Raw genomic sequence first — 21,629 nt, forward strand, 5'->3', positions numbered from 1 at the left:
ATAGGGTGTTACTTTGACAGTCTGTGCACACAGCTGCCTTTCTACTTCAGGCCAGTATGGGCTTCGCCCCACTCACCCTATGTCTGTCGCAGGTCCATTGCCCCAGACCATGTATTCTGATAGTTTCAATGAACCTTACCTCATTCTACAGTTTTGCAAGAATTAACCCTCCTTTGATTCTGTGTGCTGCAAGGCTGTTATTAATGTGTTAATCAACTTCTGCTATTTATGCTGTGCTGTTTGTCTCACTATGCCTGAGCAATAGCTTGCTAGATCCTGCAAAGGTGCGCTTTACTCTGCTTGTCTACCCATGTACTGACTTCTGCCTGATTCCTGGATTCTGACTCTCTGCCACCTGACCTGACCTGTGCCTTATTTCCGTACTTCACTCCCTTGTGGCTTGCTAGATTCTGCAAAGGTGCACTTTCCTCTGCTAGTCTACCTGTGTACTGACCTTTGCCTGATTCCCAGATTCTAACTCTCGCCTGCCTGACCTGTGCGGCAAACTCCAGATTCCTGTATAGGGGTTAAAGAATGAAAACCAGGGGACTACCAAAGTAATGCCCTTAAGATTAGCCCAAAGTCAAACTGGTTGGTTGATGGAGTGGTTCCACACCCACTGGCCATGGAACCTGCTGCCCCATCCAAGCTAGGTCTGCCTGAGGTGTTCAAGGAATTGACCACCCAGCATGGTCACCAGGACCAATTGCTGCAATACCTCAATGCGCTTTATGCCCGCCTTGACCATTGCCTCTCTGATACCGCAACTTCCAGCCACAGTATCTGCTTTGACACTTCCGCAAGTCACAGTCTCCAGTGGCTCTGGTATGCCTCTGCCATTTCCCCCATGATATAATAGAGACCTCCAGACATGCCAAGGCTTTTAAAATCAGTGTACTATACATTATGAAGTGTAACCACACTAGTTCCCCACCGACCAGGCTAAAGTATCCTTCCTTGTCTCTCTCCTGACAGGAGAAGCTCTTGCCATGGTTACCCCTCTCTGGGAGAAAAGTGGTCCTCTGTACAGCAACCTACAAGGATTTCTGACCACCTTCTGCTAGGTTTTTGAGGAACCTGGCCAAACTACATATGCTGATCCTTCCCTTCTGCTTTTGCATGGTATTTTATTTGCTCTTGAGAAAGGGGAGTATACACCCTGAAACGCGTTGAGATACTAACCAATAAAGAACTCTCCACTTGGAACCCTGGTGTAATTCTTCTGGGATGTGGAGGCGAGTTCATACCACTCTATCAAGCAATCTCGGCGGGGGAGGGAAGGGTATAGGTGTCATATGCTTATCCTATACTGCCCTCCCTGGTGAAGTAAGTCCCCCATCTCCGCCTCATATATATACGCATTTATATATTACACTCTTTTCAGTACTACAATTTCGTACTGTTATTATTGTTTTAATACCACTAATTCCAGATTTTAATACCCACAACCACAGACTTCTTTTTATAGGAAAATATGCATATATACATATTTCCTTGTTAATTTCTTTTTCTCTTTCTTCCTTTACATATGTTCATATATTCATTTATTTAACTATATATATATATATATAATTATATATTTTTATATATATATTCTTTCCTTTTTAATATAAGATTTTAGCATAAGATTTTGGTCATCCAACCACCCCCCTTGGCGCCCCAGTACAAATCCCCCCTCTACTATCACCAAGCTACTTAGGGGAATCCCTAGCACACACATTTTTCCTTTTTCCTTTTTACGACAATCAGCTGCAGTGCACGGGAGTGCATGGCATACGTAAGGGTGCTGCCTCGGGAACTGTCATATGCCTTTTTTATTTCCTCTTTCTTTTTCCACCACCCAGTAGTCTCCCTGGCGCTTCTGTTACCACCCTCTTCATCATCCTCATTTTCTGGTTTCTTTTTTCCTAACTTATATATACCTTCTGCTTTTGTGCCAGGGCAATCAGACAGTTGGTCAGTAAGCCAAACAGTTTCACACTCTGGCTTCTGAACTAGCCTAAAACAATGAGTCCCTGGCAGGAGGTTTTCTGGGAAGGTCTGTCTGGGTGAATTAAAGATCAACTGGCAGGTCAAGATATACCTTTCACACTGGAGAAACTGATTTTTCTTGCTACCTGCATTGACATTTAATTCTGTGAGTGGCAAGGAGGTTACACGTGAGAGGAGAGCTCTCAGACTTGAAGCTTCCTTCCAGAGACCTCTAACTCCCCCACATCTGGCTCCAGCACAGAAACCCATGCAGGTGAATGAAGTCAGGCTAACAGAAGAGGGACGTTAGCAAAGGCATACCAATGTGCCTGTGTTGCAGAGCCAAGGGTCACCATGTCCGTACCTGTCCTAACAAGGAGGGAAACTCCAGATCCTAGGGTCAGTAGAAGAGATGACCCTAGGTGAATATAATCTCTCTCCAAAATATACTATATCTGTGTTGCTATGCTGTGGTGATACTTGGCTTACTGTGCAGGCCTTCCTGGATTCTCACTAGGCAGGAAACTTCCTGCATTAGGCCTTGGTGTATCATCACATACCTACCCCGCACCTTGAGAAGTCCTTGGTGGTGACAACAGTGAATGGGATAGTACTTCTTAAATTCATCTAGTACATCCTGGTGCCTATGGTAGTAGTTGCACTTCACTTGAAAAAGATCTCTTTTTGCATCCTGCCTGTGTCTACCAGTTACCTTCTTCTGGGACTGCTCAGGCTTCATCTGTACTGTCCAGATCTGTATTGGAAGTCTCTCTCATTGCCTGATGCCTGTACAGCCTGGTCGTGCACTACCTATTCCTCAAAATCTGCCAGGGTTGACTTCTGCTCGTGCCAGATACATTGACATCTTTGAGACGCTGCCTCCATATTGTCCCTATGATTCCCCCATTGATCTGTTGTCGGGGACAATTCCTTCTCATGGCCAGTTGTATCCATTGTCTCTACCTGAGACCTAGGATATGAAGGAGAACCTGGAAAAGGGCTTTACATAAAAGTCTTCCTCTCTGGCGGGAGCTGGGTTATCCTTTGTCAAAAATAATGATGGCTCTCTTTGAATGTGTATTGACTGCAAGTATTTCCCGCCATTGGTTTCTGAGCTCTTTGACAGGGTCTGTGAATCCAAAATCTTTACAAACCTGAATCTCCAGGTATATAAGGGGGACGAGTGGATGATGGCATTTAACACCCGCGATGGCCACTATGAATATCTTGTTATGCCCTTTGGCCTGTGTAATGTAATATCTGTGTGAGAACTGGCTATGTACCAATGTTTGTTTGAATAGATGTCCTTACCCTTCCTGGGCTATATTATTTCAGATATGGTATTTATATGGTTCCCGAGAAGTTGTCAGCAGTCTTGGAGTGCCCTTTTCCTACTGGTCTGCGAGCTACACAGCGTTTTTTCTGATTTGCCAAGTATTACAGACATTTTATACCATGTTCCTCCTCCCAGAACTGCTCCCATCAGTGCTCTCACCCTGAAGGGAGTGGATGCTAAGAACTGTACTCCTAAATCTGGGTCAGCCTTACAGTCCCTTAAACATGCCTTCGCTTGTGTGTCTATTCTTTACGGGCCAGATGTCACCAAGCAGTTCTTTGTGGCGGTGGACCCAACCTCCATAGGGGCCAGAGCCAAAAAAGTGATTCAGGAAAGATATTAGGGTGGTCCTTTTCTAAAGCCTTCTCTTCAGCTGAACACAACTACTCCATTGGTGACAGGGAGCTGTTGGCCTTTAAGATGGTGTTTGAGGACTGATGTCACCTTCTGGAAGGGAACAGTCATCCTTTTGTGATTTACACTGACCACAAGAATCTAACCTACATACAGTCTGTCCAGCGAATCAACCGACTTCAGGCTCAATAGTCATTATTCTTTGCCTGCTTTGACTTCGTCCTGCATTTCCATTTGGCCGACAAGAACATCAAGGCTTACGCCCTATTTCGCTCTTTTGATCTGGCTAACCAGGAGGAGAAGCTTTAGCACATCATCGACCTGGACCGCATTATTTCCATTGCGCCAATACAGATTAAGGACATCCTTCCATGAAAAACTGTGAAAAAATATGGTCCTTTGGTATAGGGGTTCATAAGACCATGGAACTCCTCTCAATGAACTATTAGTGTCCAATTCTTCCACCAGATATTCAGGAGATAATCACTTCCTATGTGAATTGCACTCTGAAAAAGTCTCTCAGACAGAGGCCTGCTAGCCTACTTCTTTTGCTGGTACTTGATGCTCTGTGCAACACATCTGGATAAACATGTATCACTCCTCAGACCTCTTGCGCTGAATCACTACTCCAAATCTTGTATATCTATGTCTGAAGATGACTTTGAAGTCAGGAGTATTTTGTATATGAAAAAAGTCAGAGGAAAGACTTTTTATCTGGTGGACTGGAAGGGCTTTGGACCAGAACAGAGAACTTTGGAGCCTGCTGAAAATGTTAATGCCACTGTCCTTTTGAAGAAGTTTTATGAAAATCTCTGGGGGTACTACTACTTTGGCAGTATTTGTCCTACTACTTATGGAACTCTGCTGTCCTGACCTCAGCATGTTACCAATTTGGAGCTTTCCCTGATCGCTTGGTGCTTCACACTGATGTCTCTCATCCCCATGGGAACCACACTGAGACTACTCCAGGAGGTAGTAGCCTGGTGTTTCCTCTGCAGCAAAGTCCAGATCCCTGTATTAGGGGTTACATGGTGAAAACCAGTGGACTGCCAGGATAACACCCTTATGGATTAACCCAAAGTCAAACCAGGTGTTTAAAACAGTGGTACAACACCCACTGCTGTAGCACAGGGAGAGAGCAGGAAAATTAACCTTTCCTGCAGGTAAGGGCTTTAGGCATCAGCATATAGCGTGATGCCGATTCCCCAGTGATAAGTACAGTGTTCCGGTGGTTCATCTGTCAAGGTAAGTGCAGGTATGACATACCCTTTTTTCAGTAGTAGTAAAGTAAAATTAAATTCTTATAGATCATCTCAGGGTATTGTCACACGGTTAGGTTTCCTAATGCAGTTTTTAATGCTTTTTTAAATTCACTCCTGATTTTTGCCAAAACGACATCATGAAACCTGAACACGTGGCCATAGCCTGAGCAACGTATGTACTGTATGGAGTGTAATATACTTGGCCCCTGTAGTCTAAATGAGCCACACATTGCTTGCATAAGTTAACTAAATTAACAGCTGCTACAGTGTCATTCCCACTGGAGAGTTCATTTTTTTGCACTGACAGTCGAAGGCTATAGACATCTGTGATCACTAATCATAGGTGGACATTGAATTAATGAAAATAAATTACTTATGTATGACAAAGAACCTCATGTTTATGTGTATAGGTAATACAGCAGTAATACAATTCAAAATCTATATATAATTTTTGTGTGCTGATCCATCTTGTCTTTGCTTTCTTTTCTGCAGCCATGGCATGCATGCAACTGCACATTTATTTATTTTATAGGACGTACTGACTAGCATTGTCCTACTAGGAGGATTATAGTCTAAAAAACAGTTGCTATACTTTGCTAACTAGTAGACACTGCATATTGCTTTGAAATGTTTGATTAAGAAGACCCTAATCTTGCTTAGACCAGTGGTCCCCAACCTTTTTTGCACCAAGGACCAGTTTCATGTAGGACAATTTTTCCAGGGACCGGGGGAGGGGGGGTTCTGGGGGGGGGGGGGGGGTTCTGGGGCGGGGCTTAGGGGGTGGGCGGGGTTTATGGGGGTGCTGGTCAGCGCTGACTGATTCACGCGCACGACAAAACACAAGGTGCATATTAAGCTATATAACACTATATAACGATTACATTTATTATTTAAATGTGACTCCAAAAAAAAGTATTGCAACTCCAATTCGATACCATGAAGAAAAAAAATACTCACACGTTAACCACATGTTGCATGGGGTTAACGTGTGAGTATTTTTTAATTTTTGCAAAGTATCAATTGCCCATTATGTGAGGAGGTACTTGATGGGGTCACTTGCTATTAATGTGAAGCAAAGTCTAAATTGATAAAGCCTTGTGCCTCATATTAATAGTAACACCAGCAAGTACTTCCTGACATAATGGACATCGAGCAGCATGGGGTTAATGTGTAGGCTGGTGTTGGGTACCACAGTATGATAAGGTTACTGGCTATTAATGTGAGGCACATGGATTCTAAATTGATGAAACCATGTGCCACATATTAATAGCAACCTCGTCAAGTACCACGCTTAACATAATGGACAACATGGGGTTAATGGCATCAGGTACATGCTGTTAATATGAGGCACATTGTTTTATCAATTTGGACCTGCATGTGCCTCACATTAATAGTAAGAAACCTCATTATGTGTACCTCATATTAATGGTTTACCCAATGTTGCCCATTATTTGATGATGTGCTTGGGGGCCACATACTTTTAATCTGAGGTACATGGGGTACTAATGTAATAGCACCATGTACCTCAGATTAATAATAGGTGACCCCCATCTGTGGGACAGTGTGTGGGTACCTGTGCTTTCCGGATCACTAATGGCTGGGGACTGGTCTGAGAACACAAGTGTCAGGGGGAGGAGGAGGCTGCCGCTGCTGCCGTTTGCCGAGCGCACTAGCTGAGACGGTGCAGCGGTAAACCCTCCCCCGTCCCGCCTCCTACTTTAATATTAGAGACATATTCATTGGTGGCAGTGGTGCGGCGCCTCAGAGCCCGCTCATTGTATTGGGCTCTGCAGCGGCCGCGTCATGGGAGGGAGGGATTCCCTCTCTCCGTCCCTCCCTCCGTCTCCACTAATGTTGGCAAGATGAACGCGCCGGCCGCGCATGCGCCTGGCGTCTGCGCTCCTCTCTCCTCTTTGGCCCGGCAACATATCTCCCAGGGCCCGGTCCTGGGCCGCGGCCCGGTGGTTGGGGACCGCTGGCTTAGACCACATGTTTAATATTTCTTACAGACATATTAGCAAAGTGTGGTCACCAAGAGCTGCTCTAGGTGGTCAGATGTTGTGTAGAGCCCCGTTTATGTAGTCATAATAATTTAAAGCTACACATTTTAGTGATCAAGCTGGGCCATTATGAAACAATTCATTATTTGGTTTTGCACTTTACAATGTTATTTTGGGTGGATCCTTGTCATGAATAGTGATGAGCGGCAGGGGCAATATTCAAATTTGCAATATTTAGCAAATATTTGGTAGAATATTCGTCATATATTTGCAAACTCGAGATTATTTTCTTGATCGTGAAAAATCGGCAATGTAATATTCGCGTAATGCGCGCGAAATACAGGCGTGGGTCACTATAGCTACATTTTTCAAGCTGCTAGAAGTTTCCTGAGACTGGAGAAAATGGTTGGCACAGCAGGACATTACAATAGCTTTATATGCAGATAGAGTGCTCCAGTATAATCGCGATTGCGAAATCAGCACTAATGATGCAAATATTTTGGCGCAATACGTGCAACTTCACATTTTAACAGGTCTGACTGCTTATTAGTGATTTGTGCACTAAGTATTGTTGTGAGCTTGTGACATCACAGCACTATGTATGTATGTATGTAGCATGTATGTATGGACAGCAGAACCTCGGAAATCAGCTACACTATATCAGGATATAACCTACACGGACTATCTCCCACTAACTATCTGTATTATATATATATAAGCTAAAACTATCTAATGCAATGACACAGGAAAGCACAGAGCACAGCAATGACACTGCTGTCTCTCTCAGATGTGCAAAATACTGCATACAAGGGCTGCTGGGGAGGTTCTTATATAGTAAGGGGTAGGCGACTTTCCTATTGGTTGCTAGGGATGTTGCTAAGCTCAGACAAAGACATTGCAGCCTTCTCATTGGCCCACAAGCGAGAAGGGAGGTTACTGATGAAAAAAAAATCTAGAATATTCGAAATAACGAATATATATCACTATATTCTAGATATTCGCGAATTCTCGAAGTGCAGATATTCACGATTAATATTCGCTAAACGAACAGTGTATAGTGTGATGGAAAAATAAATCCAGCTAGGAAAAGAAGCAATATGAACAATCACAATACATTAGTAAGTGGCTTGTATTAACTTCCTATACATAATAAATACCGTTTGCTGAAGTGAAACAACTCCTTTAAATGAGTAAAACGTTTGCTATCTTTTACAGCATTTGCAGCACATCACAAAAGTTTTTTTTTTTTTGTATTCTGCTAAAATACCCCTTTAATGAAGCAATAAAACATTTTACTTGAGATCTGTCATCAGGAAATTCACTGCTAAACCAGCACCAATGCCTAGTAGGGCTAGCTCATTTCAATGTAATGATACCTTAACTAGTGATCCAATACTTTATTCTGTAAGTACCTTTAATCCATATGCAAATGAGCCGGTAAGTGCACCAAGGGTGAGACCATGCCTTGCTCCTCCTGCTTCCTCTGCCAGCCTCCCACCTCCCTCCATCTTGATGGACAGGGCCAGATGAGATGACAATGCAGTAATGTCTCAAGAAGAATGAGAAGGCTGCACAAGCAATGGATTGCTAAGTGAAACGTACCATCACATTTGGCTGAGCTATACCTCCAAGACATCGTAGCTGCCTCCCTCTTAAAAACACAAGCAATGTTGCGGCTGAGTACATAGTCCGCACAATTTACATATAATAGAACATTGAGGTAAAATTGCCAATTTGTCGGACTCATTCCTTTAATAGAGCATTTGTTATGCAGGGTGTGCACTATGCTGCAGACCGTCTAATGGCTTTTGTGTTGTAGCGTTTTGTTCTTCACCCACGCAATCCCATAGGTCCTCAATGAAGCCACCTGAATATAACTATCCAGAACACAAAGAATGTCTGTGCATAATTAAAAAGTCCTAATTCCCAGTGTATTCCCTAACATGCAAAAGAGCAAAAATGAAAACATTCAGTAGCGACAAAATCTCTATATTCACGGTATGCTGTATTCATAATATTCACATCTCTCTGCTGCAGTTGGTCACAGAAAGTTTCTGCTTTGCGGATGGAACATGAATATATTAATGATTTATTTTTCAACTGTGGCCACTTCTATGGACATAGCAAAAAAAGCCAGTGGAGATAATATATACAAAATAGTATAAATTTTTTTGTATATAAAAATATGTAGAAAAAGGACGCAGATCGTGGATCTCACGGACATCTGGGGAATTCCCATACATTGTGGTGTCACGTTGTATAGTCCCCCATTGGGGTGTTTATGTTATTTTCCATCAGTGGTACATACATTGGGTGTCTGAGTCACAGTGTCTGACCTGGTACCCAGTAGGTGCTTATCAGCCTTGCGGGGATACATGACAGTCCAGTATTATATTTTGCCCTTCGCTTCTCTGTACAGTTTTTTCCATCTTGCCTTTTTCTACATATTTTTATATACAATAAAATTGATACTATTTTGGATATATTATCTCCACTGGCTTTTTTTGCTATGACATTGGATGTTCTTCCAGGTGGAATGTTGTGCTGTCAATCATATACAGATAGGTTTTGTAGGTTTACAAACACTTCTATGGACACACTGTTTAACACTGGTATGGCGGAACTGTATCTGGCTCAGCTTGTAATCTACCAGGGTCAAAATGCACAAATATAGGGCTTTAACATGGTCATATTGGCAGTCTACGTGCAGTGACCAGCATACGGGTCCACTCTTTCCTCCCTCACGGCACTCCCTTATATTGGGGACTCCTGCATGAGGTTAGGTGGGGTGCCCTTGGTGTTATATGAGTGTTTGGCAGAGTGGAAGGCAGCGGTATAGATGCAGGCCTGTTGGCTGCAACAAATAAAGTCTCTTTACTGAGTTGATGATGAGGCTTCCAGTACAGCTAGTGACAATAGCACAATTCAGATGTGTTTCCGATGCTGTATTTCCCCAATGGCTGTATATGGACAGAAATAATTATGGCAATTGTAGAACTCCCAGTCTCTCTCTTTCTGTCTAAAGACACTTTGCAATCCCTCTTAATAACCATACGCATGCTATCCTTTCTTCAGTTCCCGAGCTTAGGGATGCAGATTTAAAATCTGGATGGCCAATCTATATCTAAGCATGGCAGGTTCCCACTCTACTGCAGCAAAGTCCCTTGCCATAAATAGGCTGCACCTCACCGAAGTTATCTTCCATGAGAGGGATGTGGTGTTAGACCTTCTAAGATGGCTTGTCTCCTTCTCTCATGTGTACCTTAGTGTTGTAGTTGTTCCCTAGGCAGGTGAAGCCTCAGAGATAAGGGGTCTTTGAGAGGGAGGCTTGGTCTGCAGAGACTTTCTCACAAACATCTCCTTTGCTCTGCTCAGACTAGACTCAATAACCAGGTTTGGACCTTGGTCCATAATCCTGGTAACCTGACCAGTAAACAAATGTTAACCAAGTAACTGCCTATACATTTTCCATTCAGGTGTTCTTTTTTCATTTTCTGTCAGTGTATAACATACTACAGTCTACAAGTATGGAGCTGTTTAAGTTTTACTTAAATAAGTGCAGGAATATCCACTGTGAATAACGATCATTCATTAAAAGATCCTTCAATCCTGCATTACCTATTAAAAGATTTATACCTGCTCCCTACTGCTCTGGTGCTGCACACTGACTCCCGTTCCTCCATCTTCCAGTCCCCGGCTTCTTTTCTTCTGGTATGGACATGGTCACATGCTCCAATGATGTGTACCCAAGTGATGTGTCACCGCTGAAGCCAGTTATTGGCTTCAGCAGCACAGATGACCATAATCATGACCCAGCCGGAAAAAAAAACTGGGGACCGGAAGATGGAGGAATTGGAGCCAGTACGCAGTACCAGAGCCTGGGGACCGAAAGATGCAGGAATTGGAGCCAGTACGCAGTACCAGAGCCTGGGGACCGGAAGATGGAGGAATTGGAGCCAGTGCGCAGGTGAATATGAATCTTTCAACAGGGCATGCAGGCAAGCAGCTGTCAATTAATAATTAATTGTTCCTATAAAACCCCTTCCCATCTCGATGTTCATGGCATATCCCCAGAATGGGGCAGGAGACCTCTGTTGTTGAGATAAGTGCAAGTCCCAGAGGTACGACCTATGGGACATTTCTGGCATGCACTATGGAAATACCATATATGCAGATTTGGGAATGATCCTTTAGATATTAATTTATTTATTTAGCTTATTTGCTTCTGCTAACATAGACATTTCATTTTGAGTATGTGTGTATAATGTAAAAGCTAAGTCTAACATAATAAACTGACAAAGCTGGTGTGCCAAATCATAATGTGTGTGGCTAAGTGGAGGATCAATTGTGTGAAACTACTGCAATAAACGGAATCTCAAATGCAGTAAAGAAAATCACTTTGTGTGAAATGTTAGCAATGTTCTAGCAGTGAAACATCTGATTAACAGACTGAAAAATCTGTAACTGTGTAATGTGCACTTTATAGCCTATAAATAACCGGTAAAAGAATTGCTGGTGACCAGAGCTGGCAATTTCTGATTTTATAGAGGCTGAAGGTCTGCAGCTACTAGATTGTATATGGATAGAGAGATCTGTCTCACATGCCAACAGTAACCCCCATAGGTATCCTACATGGTAGTAGAGCCCAATTGTGTGCCTCACATTGTATTACTATCTTATGTACTCAGTAAAAGTAATGATGCCCACCTTGGTATTAAACAAGTCGTTTGACCCCATTTCAGCGGCGAGGCTCCTGTCACTGCTCCTTCCAGTTCTCGGCAGACTGCAAGTGTGACATTTCACCACCTGTGGTCATGCGCACAACTGCAGCCATTGACTGGCCTCAGTCGGGATGTGTTGCTTGGGGACATGTTACCGCTTAGGCCAATAAGTGGCTACAGAAATGCATGAGACCAAGGACAGGAAATCACTGTTCTGGTTCAGCAGGGGACCGGAAAGGAGCCTTGGCGCTAGAACGGAGAGGTGGTGAATACGCGAGTGCCTTTATTTCTTTATGTTAAACACTTTCTCATTTCAGAATTCAAATAGTTTTTGAGGTCAGAGAACTTTTTTCATGATCTCCAAAGTTCCTGCCAAATAAACAGTGTACCCGTAGCTTCACCTAGCTCCCAGAACAATTGGAGCACCCCAAGCTACAGGCCTTTGCAGACCTTTATCCTTCACTGTCAGGTGCCCAGGGCTGGCAAGAGCAAACAAGTCCTTGCATTCCACCAGTCTGTTCTAAGGTCCCAGTATTTCTTATGCTGCAGATCTGCAAGAGTAAATGGCTAGGAGGGCAGGATACAGTTGAACGTGGCATTCATCTGGTATTCTAGGGCACTGGATCAAACAATCCTGCTTCCAGGAAGTAGATCAGACGGACAGATTGATATGGCTGGCATATATAAAGATATGCAATAAATGTACTATATGTGAATGAAGAAAGTCCCATCAACAGATACATATTCTGGAAAGAGCGTTGGCACCATAAAGGCACATTCCACTGAATCGTATTCAGCTTGATGGAATTAATTCAAAATCCAAACTATTTATATCAAACTTTATTTCTTTGGAACTGGAATTTATAGAAGGTAATGCAGAACAAAAGTACTTTAATTTAACAGTATTCTAGTTTGCTATGTATATATTGTCTTCTCAAGAATATGAAAAGATGTATATCAATACAGGTCCATCTTAATACATTAGAATATTACCGAAAAGTTAATGTATTTCAGTAATTCAATCAAAAAGTGAAGCTTATACACTACGTGATATAGATATATGATGTGTATATGATGTATATGATATAGATAGACTATTTACACACAGAGTGATCTATTTAAAGTTTTTATTTCTTTTAATGTTGATGATCATGGTTTACAGCTAATGGAAACTCAAAAATCAGTATCTTAGAAAATTAGAATATTGTTAAGTTTAATATTGTAGACTCATGGTCTCAGATTTATCATATCTTCACTCCAGAATTCTGGCTTCAAAAAGCTGCAAATTAGGGCTCTTGCAACTTTTTACAACCCCACATTTTGCGACTTTTTGCATTTTTACACCACTGACTCCAGTTTTGTAATATGGGTGGAAAGGTGGGTGTGGTTAGCTATGCTAATGAGTTTCACTATTTTTATTATTGTGACTAGAGATGAGGGAATTTCTCCAAAATTCGATTTGGTTCGCCGAATTTTCCGAAAAGATTTGATTCAAATTAATTTGTGGCAAATCGCGTTAATAAACAGCTATTTTCTGGCTGCAGAGAGCCTGTATAGTGGTGTAAAATACTGTGCCTTGCAGTAACACGCATACTGCGTCTGCTTTGGTAGTGAAACAATACAGTAAGTCAGTATGAAATGCAGATGACAGGCGTCGCTCTTAGAATCACTGCACACTTCACTTCTTTGGGAAGTTACGGGGCCAAAACTGACCAAATAACTTAAGTGTGAACTCAGCCTTACAGGTCGATGTTAGCATCAGGTATAAAGAACCGTGTAGAGGCCCAAGATCCTACTATAGCAGTGAGGGCTAACCTTGGCACTCCAGCTGTAGTGAAACTACGACTTGCATGCTCCATTTATTTCTATAGAGTTCTGAGAGCAGCCAAGCAAGGGGGGCATCTTGAGAGTTGTAGTTTTACCACAGCTGGAGTGCCAAGGTTAGCCATCACTGTACTATAGCATGAAAGAGCGCACTTATTTTACACTGTTGTCAGCTGATTCAACATAGATGTCTACAGACCTGTTCTATTAATCGCTCATACGAGTAGAGCTCCCCCGACAGAGTGGAGAGGGTGTCAGCAGTAAGTTTGTGTTGACGTCACTGATTATTTTGCCCTTCCTCTGATCCGTCAGAACAATAACCCCCCAAAAAACATATCCTGTCTGTTGAGCATCCGCCTTCACTCGGTCAGCATTTGGTCAGTAATCCATCAGTATTGCTAAAAAAACAGAAGTGGATCCAAAGCAGAGAAGACACATGAATGGAATTTTTGTTTGTCTTCTGTGTTTTGTACCCACTCCTGCTTTTGGATACCAAATCATAAGCCAATTCTGTTGGGACCATACAGGCCTTACACCAGAGAGAATTGAGCCTTGTATTATCTGTGCACTTTTGATAAATAAAGCCGGAGAACCTGACACTTCAAGAAAAAGTGAGTGCTGGAGTCTGAATTTCTTTATTATTTCCATACAGGCCTTACAGCTGCTACACAGACAGGATCTGTTATGTGTCTAATTTTTCCTTCCTTCTGACAGATCAGAAGAAGGGTCAAATAAGTGATTATGTCAACAGGCCAAAAAGGCAAAATAGTGTCCCAGTCATGAAGTGGGGAGGGGGGAAACAGCATGAGACGTCCACAGAGTGTCTCAATGACGTAGTGTGGAGGTGGCAGCAGCATGAGGAGACCACAGAGTGGCAAGGTCACATTATGTGGAGGTAGCAGCAGCATCAGAAGACTACAGAGTGGCACAATGACAGAGTGTGGAGGTGGCAGCAGCAGCATGAGGAGGCCACAGTGTGGCAAGTTGACATAGTGTTGAGGTAGCAGCAGCATCAGAAAACCACAGAGTGGCAAGGGGACATAGTGTGGAGTTGGCATCAGGAGACCACAGACTAGCAAGGTGACATAGTGTGGAGGTGGCAGCAGCAGCAGCATGAGGAGGCCACAGAGTGGCACAATGACAGAGTGTGGAGGTGGCAGCAGCAGCATGAGAAGACCATACAGGCCTTACAGCTGCTACACAGACAGGATCTGTTATGTGTCTAATTTTTCCTTCCTTCTGACAGATCAGAAGAAGGGTCAAATAAGTGATTATGTCAACAGGCCAAAAAAGCAAAATAGAGTCCCAGTCATGAAGTGAGGAGGGTGGAAACAGCATGAGACGTCCACAGAGTGTCCCAATGACAGAGTGTGGAGGTGGCAGCAGCAGCATGAGAAGGCCACAGAGTGGCAAGGTGACATAGTGTGGAGGTGGCAGCAGCATCAGGAGACCACAGAGTGGCAAGGTGACATAGTGTGGAGGTAGCAGCAGCATCAGGAGACCACAGAGGGACCCGGTGACAGAGTGAGGAGGTGGGTGGCATTAACAGTAACTGCTGACGATGGTGGGTGTAAGAAGGAGCACTTGGCATCAGATGTGTGGCATCAGGCAGGTGGCAGCATCAGAATAGTAGCTGAGGCAGGTAGCCAGGAGAAACCAGTCTCTTTTGTCAAGGTTTGGGTAAGGCAGCAAGGATGATCTAATCTGATGCATCAGGCATTGTTGGGTGGAAATCCTGGCTGATCCACGCCTGATTCATCTTGACAAAGGTCAGTCTCTCCACATTTTGGGTGGACAGGCGAGTTCTCCTTGGGGTAACTATGGCCCCCACCGCACTAAACACCCACTCTGATGCCACATCACTGGCTGGGCAGGACAGCTTTTCCAGGGCAAACTCGGCCAGTTGTGGCCAAAAATCCAGTTTGGCTGCCCAGTAGTCCAGCGGATCTTTAATGACGGCTGGCAGGGTGCACTCCATCTGCTGGTTCTGGTTCTGCACTATGTCTAGCTGCTGGTGAGTAGTTTCTTAACTATTTGGGTGAAGAAAGCTGCTCATCAGTGACTCTAGACTCTGGCTGCTGCTAATGGAGCTGGTACTGCTCCTGCCACCCCACCCCCACTCCCTGCTGACTGTCCTCTAGTAGCTTGTCCTCGCTGTATAGTGGAGCTAAGCCAACAGCATAAAATACTTCTCTGGCTGAGGGAACAGAAAAGGACAGAGGCAGGTTGAGGATAGGTGAAGGCACAGGGTCTGCTCCCGTGCCATGCCAACTAAGGGTTGTGTCTGACGAACCCACCGACTCTTGGCTGGGGGTGTCTGATGTCACTTGCAACAAAGTCCAAGAACGAGTCAACCATTTAAGAACTGCTGGGTTGCTGGTCAAGACACGAACGCTAGCTGACACTGGGAGCTCAGGCTTCTCGAAGTGATCCCTGTTGCCACACCCCCTTACTCTGCTGTGACCTGTGCCTGCGCCAGAAACATTTAGGCCTTTGCCCCTCCACTGTGCAGGGCCTGGCACTTCTCTGTCTGACATACTGTTAGATCAGATAAGTAAATAAAAAGAAAAATTAATACACGCCAAAAAGGGCTTTAATTTTCTCACTTCAACACACAACAGCTAATAAGCCTCTCCCGCCCCCCCCCCCACCGGTACACGACAAAAAAAAGGCTTTAGAACATATAACTGCGGCAAATAATATATTTTTCCCCACTAATACACGCCAAAAAGGGCTGTGATTTTCTCACTTCACCACACAACGGCAAATAAGCCCTTTTTCTTTTTCCCCACTAATACACTCCAAAAAAGGTTTTAGAACATATAACTGCGGCCGTAAACGGCAAATAAAGGTTTTTTGCCTCTAATACACGCCAAAAAGGGCTTTAATCTTCTGCTAATAAGCCCCCCCCCCCCCCACTAATACACAACAACAAAAAGGCTTTAGAACATATATATAACTGCACCACACAAGGGCTAATAAGACCTCAATAACAAGAACGGTTTGCTGGAATTACAGAGGTATGATCTATTGCAAACCTGAAAGCAGCAGTATAATGGCAATTTGGATCTGCAGTCAGTGCAGCAAGGTGTAATAGGATTGTTCCTATTACCCAGGCTGTACACTCTCCTATTGGACCCTGTTCTGCTTCAATACTGTGGAATAATTCCTCCCTATCTTTCCCCTACATTTCTAATGCTTTTTCTCTGAACTTCTATTGAGCAAATAATACGTTTTCAAGTCTTTCCTAGCACTGTCCCTAGCGCCTGCTGACGTCTCTCCCTGCACTAAGTACACTGAAAAATGGCTGAATCCAAGATGGCTATCTATAGGGCTGTGACATCACAGGGCTGGCTGGCTGGCTGCTGATTGGCTGCATGCATGGCATTGTGGGTGATCCCTCATTCCCAGAGTTCCTTGCTCCATGTCCTAACATGTGCAGCAGCCACTTTAGGAAAAATGCATCGTTACCACGAAGGGTGAGGAAATTTGGATTCGGTGCAAATCGAATAATTCCTGAAATTCGGATCAAATTCCACTTCGTCAGCTTCGATTCACTCATCTCTAATTGCGACTTTTTAAAACAGTCACAGTCTTACTCCAGGAGGAGGGTTGAGTAGGAAAACTGGAGCTGCTTTTCTAGACAGAACTGTTAGGTTTAAAGGGAACCTGTCACCTGGATTTTGGGTATAGAGCTGAGAACATGGGTTGCTAGATGGCCACTAGCACATCCGCAATACCCAGTCCCCATAGCTCTGTGTGCTTTTATTGTGTATAAAAACCGATTTGATACATATGCAAATTAACCTAAGATGAGTCAGAGCTTGAAAATATGACTCTTCTCTGGTCACACAAGTAAGATATGACTCTTTTATGTTCATTTGCATATGTATCAAATTGATTTTTTGACACAATAAAAGCACACAGAGCTATGGGGACTGGATATTGCGGATGTGCTAGTGGCCATCTAGCAACCCATGTCCTTAGTTCTATACCCAAAATCCCGGTGACAGGTTCCCTTTAAAGACAAGACAAATTTATCAAACAACTTGCGACATTTGATAAATATGGCACAAAGTACTCCAACACAAACCCAAGCAAAACTGACGTCAAATATTCCCTTCATGGTTTTACATTCATGGTGTCACACTCTCGACCACCCCCTAAAAAGCTCACAACCACAACATGTGGTCATACCCTTATAAATATAAAGCAGTCTTGCAAAGGTTTGCTTTCAGTTGGTATATCTTACCGTTTTATATAACAGGTATGACTACATTTCAACTGATCTACTAAGGGAAGCCTATAATGTTTTTTAAATGCTTTTTAGCCTTGCGGAGCTTAACTTTTTCTTCTTTTATAGACTGGTATTCATCTGATTCTACTTTCTTACATTGGTACTGCCAGTGGAGCCGAGAAGATCTATCACGTTCATGCTACCAAACATATACAGATGTTCAGCTACCTAATAAAGATTGGTTTGCTAAAAGCCATCTCCAAATGATTCATACTGCACTGTAACCCTACATTCAAGTCAAAATTATACATATTCAACTCAATATCCATTGTTACTATTCCCATTAAAGCCATAAAATATTTCATTTACTTATATTACATCAAAGCTGCATGTTTTTATTTGAACAGATGCTGAATATTTTAATCCCCAAACCTCTATTGAAGGATTACACGAAAATCTCTAAATGTCATTTAGTAAAAAGAATACCAGCTGTAACCATGATGTCAGAAGAAACCGAACACAGATTCTGCCATCTCACACTAGGCAGCTGTAGTAGTTATAATCTTTTTCTCCACATACCTGCAACCCTTCAATGGCTAGCCTGAGGATTGAAGGGGTAAGCTTGGAGGCTTGCTTGAAGGAAAAATTGCTCCAATCTATAATTAAAACAAAGCCATTGATTTGAAGCTCTTGGTCTTCTATTAGAACTTCTAGTGAAAGGAGAATGGCCCGTAAGATATCCACAAAGGAGTTCCTTAAAGAAAAGACATGAAAATTAAGGAGTCAGGAACAGCTTGAGAAAATGTAAGCTTCACACGATTTTACATTTCAGAAAGCAAGATCATTTAAGCCAGGCATGTTCAACCTGTGGCCCTCCAGCTGTTGCAAAACTAAAACTCCCTTCATTCCTTGAAGGCCTACAGCTATTATCCTACAGAAGGGCATCGTGGGAGTTGTAGTCTTACAACAGCTGAAATCAGGTTGAGCATCCCTGATTTAAGCCAACTGAAAGCATATATTGTGTACTACTGATGAATACTTCAAATGTCCCAAAGTATGGTAAACCTTTTTGAGTTACATACTGCTTGTACTTAATTGGTGATTTTTAGGGATTTTTAGTTTATCTACAGTTGTGCCCACCATTACATAAGCTCTAATTTTGTTAAAAGAGTTTTCAAGAATTTGTTCCCTTTATTTAGCCGCCCTAGAGTGTGGTACCCAATCAAGGAATCATACTCACCTTCTGCTCCATTCAACAATCTCTGATCTCAATTTTGTTAACCTCCATCCAGTGTACAGATAAGGTCATGTGTGCAACTGCAGTGTCACGACGGGGAGTGGGGGAAACCCCCCACCGTGCGGTATCAAAGGGATAAAGGGTAGCTGCTAGGCCAGGACGCTGGGATCAGGAAGCAGGTCACCTCCTATTGCATCCCTAATCCTCTCCCTAGCTCCTAACCGTATGAGCCAACCCAGATGGTAGGAGGGCTCATACTCCGGAACCTCGGGGCCCTACTAACCCTCAAGAAATCCCTGGACTAGGAGCAGGGTAAAGACGACCTTTTCCTCCACAACATGGAGGAACAGGAGTCTCTAAAGGCCTAGCTGCAAGGAGAGGGGAACACATACAGCATATGGAGATGGCAGGTAAGTGAAACCAGTAAGACACTTACCTGTAACAGACACACTGGAAGGGACAGGATAGGAAGGAGACACCGGAATAACATTGATAACCACAAGGGTGGTCCTCACTGGACAGATGGAATATGAAGACCAGGAGAATAGCTCCAGCACACACCATGTCGGGAGTACCAATGACTCCTGGCCTCTAGCGGAGTCTAAATAGCCCAAGCAGCCACACCCACACACACATAAACCCAGTGTTCACAAAACACTAGGAAGGGAGTTAACCCTTCCAACACCAGACAAGGGAGGGAAGCCACTTAAAGGGGAAGTGCACACCCAAGCATAGAAAGCTATACGTTGCCGCAGGCAACAACATGCGTGGCAACCATGTCACGGCAATCACCCAGAAGGCTGAGACACTGCCACCGCATGCACACACAGCAACACGTTGCCGTGGGCAACCGCAAGTGTAGCAACAGTGTCACAGCGCACACCATAGGCCGTGACATGCAGCCAATGACCGGCATCTGTGGAAACATGTCCCCATATTGAACGTGACTCACCAGTGAGGTGCTGCTTGTGAACACGTCCCCACTGAGGACAGTCATTGGTTGAAGTAGTGCACATAACTCCATCCATAGCTGGAAGATCACAGAACTGGGCCAGGATGCCAGAACAAAGCAGCAAGGAGCAGATGGGATTCCACATACTAGATGGCTTAATTAAAAAGGGAGAGAATCCTGGAAAACCCCTTTAAGGACTCCAGTTTCTCATTAAACCAATTCAATACAATATTGTGACATGCTAACAAAACCCTTTACAGACTGCAATTCACAACACAGCCACTAGGTGGCCACACCCAAACATATACAGGATTGAGATCTCTTGACACAATATCACGAAATCATGTTGTTCTGAAAGGCTTATCACCTCGTCACACACAAATAAGGATTCAGGAGATGTCCAGCCACAAAAGAAGGTAAGGAAGGACACTGTATAGTGGAACAAGAGCATATAAATTGGCATAAGAGATCAGCTTGTCTCATGCCTGCCAATTAGTGTCACGCTTGTGGGATAAGATTATAAATGTCAGCTGGGATAGCAGGCACCTGGGACTTATATCTGCAACTTGTGGTAATGCCAATCGCAGACTTTTAACCATTCAGATGTTGTGGTCCCCGGCATCTGTATAAGGCAGGGAGCCGAACAAAGTGGGCGGCAGCCTCTGTCCTCCTGAGTGACAAGAGGCTGCTAAACATTAGTTTCTATTGAGCCCCTGCCTGTGGCAGGCCTCAATAGGAATACAGTGTATTTCTTATACACTCCAATGCTAATGCATTAAAGTGTAAGAGAGAAGCAGTCTGATGATTCTTGCTATAGTTCCCTATGGGAACTAAAGAAAACTATGAAAAAAAAAGTTTTTAAAAATAAAACAAATTAAACAATATAACATTTGAAATTACTCCCCAAAATATAAATAAAAATACGTAAACAATAAAAATACACATCATGGGCATCACTGCTTGCGAAGATGCCCGTACTATTAAAATCTAAAAATAATTATCCCATACAGCAAGCAACGAAATGGAAAAAAGTCAAAATGGCAGATTCAGCATTTTTTGGTCACTTCACATCCCACAAAAAATGAAATAAAAAGTGATCAAAAAGTCGTACACACCTCAACATGGTATCAATGAAAAGTACAGATCACCCAGCAAAACATGAGCCCTCATACAGCTAAGTACACAAAACTAGAAAAAACGTATAAGGGTCGGAATATGTCGACAGAAATAATAATAATAATAATAATAATAATAATAAGAAGAAGAAGAAGAAGAAAAACTAATGAACGCATGAAAGTATCAGGTCAATTTTACTGTATAGGGAACATTATAATTTTTTCCAATCTCACCCCATTTGGAATTTTTGTCCAGCTCCCCACTACATTGTATGCAATATTAAATGGTGGAATTAGAAAGTGCAACTTGGCCTGCAAAAAAACGGTTCTATGAGTGGAAAAATAAAAAAGTTATAGCCCCGGAAAGGCAGGTAATGAAAAATGAAAATGCAAAAATGAAAAAATCTCCACTGCTGAAAGGGTTAAAGGTAAAATGTATGTGTAACAACATAACATTCTAAGGTACATTTTTTTCAGGAATGATGAATTGCTGGAAAGGACTATTTTTGCTCAATATCTTAAATTTGTGCCTTCACTTTTAAGAGCAGTTTTTTTCTACGCTCATGTTTCTGGATTTGTACCAACATATAACGTTTTATAGACATACTTTATGTATGTTC

At 43.0% G+C, this 21,629-nt stretch overlaps 1 protein-coding gene across 1 annotated transcript in view; it reads right to left on the minus strand.

Moving 5' to 3' along the window:
* The window catches only part of CLVS1 (clavesin 1), an 86,077-nt gene that overhangs the window by 27,430 nt on the left and 37,018 nt on the right, over positions 1-21,629 (minus strand). Inside the window, exon 2 of the mRNA XM_044295311.1 lies at positions 18,285-18,459. Coding sequence (XP_044151246.1) covers positions 18,285-18,459 — 175 coding nt within the window. The remainder of the gene's footprint in view (positions 1-18,284; positions 18,460-21,629) is intronic.

This window comes from Bufo gargarizans, chromosome 5 (genome assembly GCF_014858855.1).
Source record: "Bufo gargarizans isolate SCDJY-AF-19 chromosome 5, ASM1485885v1, whole genome shotgun sequence".
Lineage (NCBI taxonomy): Eukaryota > Metazoa > Chordata > Amphibia > Anura > Bufonidae > Bufo > Bufo gargarizans.